Source organism: Lolium rigidum, chromosome 6, assembly GCF_022539505.1.
Source record: "Lolium rigidum isolate FL_2022 chromosome 6, APGP_CSIRO_Lrig_0.1, whole genome shotgun sequence".
Classification (NCBI taxonomy): domain Eukaryota; kingdom Viridiplantae; phylum Streptophyta; class Magnoliopsida; order Poales; family Poaceae; genus Lolium; species Lolium rigidum.
Window position 1 is genome coordinate 51,850,491 of NC_061513.1, and position 4,864 is coordinate 51,855,354.

The 4,864-nt window shown below is 51.2% G+C and overlaps 1 protein-coding gene across 1 annotated transcript; it reads left to right on the forward strand.

Annotated features, from left to right (window-relative positions):
- The first annotated feature begins 1,401 nt into the window (after positions 1–1,401).
- On the forward strand, positions 1,402–4,333 carry LOC124660757 (chloride channel protein CLC-a-like). The gene is made up of 3 exons (XM_047198572.1): positions 1,402–1,716; positions 1,806–3,846; positions 3,964–4,333. Exons 1-3 carry the CDS (start codon positions 1,511–1,513, stop codon positions 4,060–4,062), a joined length of 2,346 nt encoding a protein of 781 aa, XP_047054528.1. The 5' UTR covers positions 1,402–1,510; the 3' UTR covers positions 4,063–4,333.
- Positions 4,334–4,864: the final 531 nt, after the last annotated feature.

A 4,864-nucleotide genomic window follows, 5' to 3' on the forward strand; every position in this document is an offset into this window, starting at 1 on the left:
ATCTATTTTTTGGCCCTCAACATTCTGAATTTATAATTTGAATTCTTCATGTGTGAAACTATGTTCCCAATTTACTTTGAAATATTTATGTTTGTTTCCTTGAAACCGAACTAGTTCCAAGGGATGCTGGTAACTGTTGATTTGCACTGCATATTTACAGATCAACTTGTTTCATGGGCTTGATGGTTTGTAATAAACCATATATTCACAATCTTGGAATAAGTTATATTTTCTCGAAAAGCAAGACCAAACGTCGCGGCTTCAGCATCCATGGATGCAGAATACCCATAATTTTACAGAGTACATGTAAGTCATCAAAGCGAAAGGATCAACGACCATATATTTTATAAGAATCAGACACAAATGGTAGAACCATGTCAGAAACAAACACCTACGACTAAGTCATTGTTTCCCGCATCAATGTCTTCAAGAGGGAAGAGCACAGTCGCATAGATTGATCCCTTTTGGTTGGAATGTTCTTCATCACGGAGAGATGGCCTGTAAAATAGGACAATTGGTGGTATGGACCAGCTAATTAATCAAATGCACCCATCTGAGAGCCGCATCTGTCCTCAACGTGTCTTCGATAAAACCACAGAAAGTTCAGCTCGCCGTACATAGAGCCAACAGCAATGCCTTTTGTTGGCACCCATGAGGCATGAGATGGTTCTATACTAGATCCACTCCACATGATTCTATTTGTCCATAGCAGAAAAGTGTTTGGTCATGAGCTGTATGCGTTGTGCTCTTCCAAGAAAGCAACGGGGGAGCCTTAGTAACATCCGAAAAGCCATGGCCTCTCAAGGTCCTCGATTCTTCAGAGCTGAGATTTATTCAGATTAGCCTTTTTTCTCTTTCCAGAGAACAGTTCCCTCCTAAGATTATTGGTCTATCTTAAGATATGGGTCGGCAACTATATAATTATAAAATGTCAACTATAAAATAAATAAATGTAAGCAACACAAACAATATATTTGCGCTCATTACTAGCGTCCGAAAAGGCATGGCCTCTCGAGAGCACAATCAATTCTTCAGAGCTTTTTTTTACAGTTCCCTCCTACGATTATTGGTCTGTAGTGGCAACTATAAGTGAAATGTCAACTATGAAATCAAATAAATAAGGGCATAACATGTTTGACAAATGACTTGCAAAATTGGATGTTTAATAATATCCATGTGAGGACTATGAACTAGAGAACAAAAAATAAAAGGATAAGGGCAAGAAAAGCCAGTGTTCTGAAGGTAACTAGTGATAGTTCTCCTCAACCTGCCAAGGACAGTAACTGATCCATTTGCATGCCAGATATGAGATAAGAAGAACATTCAAGCGGCAGCACCACTTGTCTATTTATATACATACACGCACCTATCCCAACCTTCGACGGTAGTGCTGAGTTGTCCATTTATATACACGCATAGACACCTACCGATCCTTGACTTCCCTTGAGATCTTCTTGTTTCCGGAAACAGAGCCACCAAGCTCTGAGACAGCTCTGTCCTTGGGGCGGCCATGGAGGAAGATCAGAGCTCCGGGCTCGCCGGAGAGACTCAGGAACGCAAACACGATAATGGCGTCAACGACAATCCGGAGGACCCAGGGAGCAATGGCATCAGCTCCCTGGAGCAGCCCCTGCTCAAGAGAAGCAATACCCTGACCGCCAGCCACCTTGCCATGGTCGGCGCCAAGGTCTCGCACATCGAGAGCCTCGACTACGAGTGAGCATTCTGTCCATCCATTGATTACCTCTGTTCTTGCAATCAGCTTGGGTGATTTCGGGTTGCTCAATACATGCCGCACGATGCAGGATCATCGAGAACGATTTGTTCAAGCACGACTGGAGGAGCCGGTCCAACGTGGAGGTGCTGCAGTACATCTTCCTCAAGTGGGCGCTGGCGTTCCTCGTCGGCCTCCTCACCGGCGTCATCGCCTCGCTCATCAACCTCGCCATCGAGAACATCTCCGGCATCAAGATGCTGCACATGGTGCAGCTCGTCCGGGAGAAGAGGTACTGGGCCGGCTTCTTCTACTTCTCCGGCTTCAACTTCGGACTCACGTTCGTGGCCGCCGTGCTCTGCGTGGTCTTCGCTCCCACCGCCGCCGGCCCTGGCATCCCCGAGATCAAGGCCTACCTCAACGGCGTCGACACGCCCAACATGTTTGGTGCGCCGCAGCTGATTGTCAAGATCTTCGGAAGCATTTGTGCGGTGTCGTCGGGACTCGATCTCGGCAAGGAAGGCCCGCTCGTGCACATCGGCGCCTGCCTCGCCAACCTGCTCAGCCAGGGCGGCTCCGGCCGGTTCCGCGTCCGCTGGAAGTGGCTGCGTTACTTTAACAACGACCGTGACCGGCGCGACCTCATCACCTGCGGCGCCTCGTCGGGTGTGTGCGCGGCGTTCCGCTCCCCCGTGGGCGGCGTCCTGTTCGCGCTGGAGGAGGTCGCCACCTGGTGGCGGAGCGCGCTGCTGTGGCGCAGTTTCTTCAGCACGGCCACCGTGGTGGTGGTGCTGCGGGGCTTCATCGAGGTATGCCGCAACGGGCGGTGCGGGCTGTTCGGCGAGGGCGGGCTCATCATCTTCGACGTCAGCGACGTCACCGTCAACTACACCTTCGGCGACCTCCTCCTCGTCACGCTCGTCGGCGTCATCGGCGGCCTCCTCGGCGCCCTCTACAACTACGTTCTCCACATGGTGCTCCGCCTCTACAACCTCATCAACGCCAAGGGCCGGATGGCGAAGCTCACACTGGCGCTGGCCGTGTGCGTCTTCACGTCGGCGGGGCTGTACGTGCTACCCTTTTCCGTGCCGTGCACGCCCTGCGACCCGGCGTTCGGCGCCGCGTGCCCGAGCAACGGGATGAGCGGCAACTTCAAGCAGTTCAACTGCCCCGCCGGCCACTACAACGACCTGGCCAGCCTCCTGCACGCCACCAACACCGACGCGACGCGCAACATCTTCTCCACGGGCACCTCCGGCGAGTTCCGCCTCGACTCCCTCCTCATCTTCTTCGCCATCTACTGCGTGCTGGGGCTCATTACCTTCGGCATCGCCGTGCCGTCGGGGCTCTTCCTCCCCATCATCCTCATGGGGGCCGCCTACGGCCGCATCGTTGCGCTCGTGCTCGAGAACGTCGCGCGCATTGACCACGGTCTCTACGCCGTGCTCGGCGCCGCGGCGCTCATGTCGGGATCCATGAGGATGACCGTCTCGCTCTGCGTCATCTTCCTCGAGCTCACCAACAATCTCCTCCTGCTCCCCATGACCATGTTCGTGCTGCTCATCGCCAAGACCGTCGGCGACGCCTTCAACCCCAGCATCTACGAGATCATCCTCGACCTCAAGGGGCTGCCCTTCCTGGAGCCCAAGCCGGAGCCGTGGATGAAAGACATAACCGTCGGCGAGCTCGCCGCCGCCAAGCCGCGCGCCATCAGCCTGCAGGTGGTCGAGAGGGTGTCCACCATCGTCCACGTGCTGCGCAACACCGGCCACAACGGCTTCCCCGTGGTCGACCGCCCCAGGCCCGGCCTGTCGGAGCTGCACGGGCTCGTGCTACGCTCGCACCTCGTCGCCGTCCTCAAGAAGCGGTGGTTCCTGGCCGAGAAGAGGAGGACCGAGGAGTGGGAGGCCAGGGAGCAGTTCTCCTCCGTCGAGCTCGCCGACAAGAGCGCCAAGCTCGACGACGTGGACCTCACGCCCGACGAGATGGACATGTGGGTTGACCTCCACCCGCTCACCAACACCACGCCCTACACCGTCGTCGAGACCATGTCCGTCGCCAAGGCCGTCGTGCTCTTCCGCAGCGTCGCGCTCCGCCACATGCTCATCATGCCAAAGTACCAAGGCCCCGAGGTGAGCCACACCCCTTAATCTATCCCACCACATGCTTTCATTCCATCCAATGATTCAAATGCTCTTGAAAATTCGATTCAGAATCTGACTAATTTTTCTTGTTTCCTGATCTTCCAGATATCTCCAATCGTGGGGATCCTGACGAGGCAGGACCTGAGGGGGCACAACATCCTCGGCGCATTTCCTAACCTCGCAAACAAAAAGAAGGCACACTGAGAGTCTGAGACTCAAGCTACAAAGCACCATTTTTGGGAATGTACGCTCGCCATTTTTGTTGTCGTGAAGCAAGACAACATGACTCGCTTGCTTAAGCACAGCACAAGAGATCTATTCTGAGATTTTTCCTCCTTTTCCTGTGTAAGTAGATTCATGATTTGTTTGCTTGCCTTCGGGAGTGACTGAATAATTGCAGCACATGTAAAATCACAATTGCACATGTACACTCTACACACCAACACCAATGATGAATACAGATTTTTTAGATGTATCTACTTGTGTCAGTTCTTGGTTCCTTTTTTTTGTGTGTGTATGCTATGTCTGGTAGTTGTGAGCATTTTTGACTTCACTCGCCAACACGCGATCGGATGTCAGGTGCTAATATATTATTAGTAGTGATGTTCTCAACTTGTCTCCCATCATTCCTTTAGACGATCACTACACAGATCTGTCTGTCCAATATATATTTAATAAAGTGTCAAATGTGGAGAGTGGACAAACGAATCCCGAACTATAGGGTGTCATTTAATTTCAGAAAACACTAAAATCATATTTACAAGTTTTAAAAAAATACTTTAAAAACAGATGTAGCAATGATGTATCATATCAACATGAAAAATCTCAATGCAAAATTGTTTTCATTATGGGCTACACAAAAATGACAAAACACTATACTTAGACCCACACTTTTTTGTCATATTTTGTATATCCTATAGTACAAGTATTTCACATTAATATTTTGCACGCTTGTGGTATAAATCATCGACTACATTAAGACAATCCTCGATGGGGTGTCTAAATT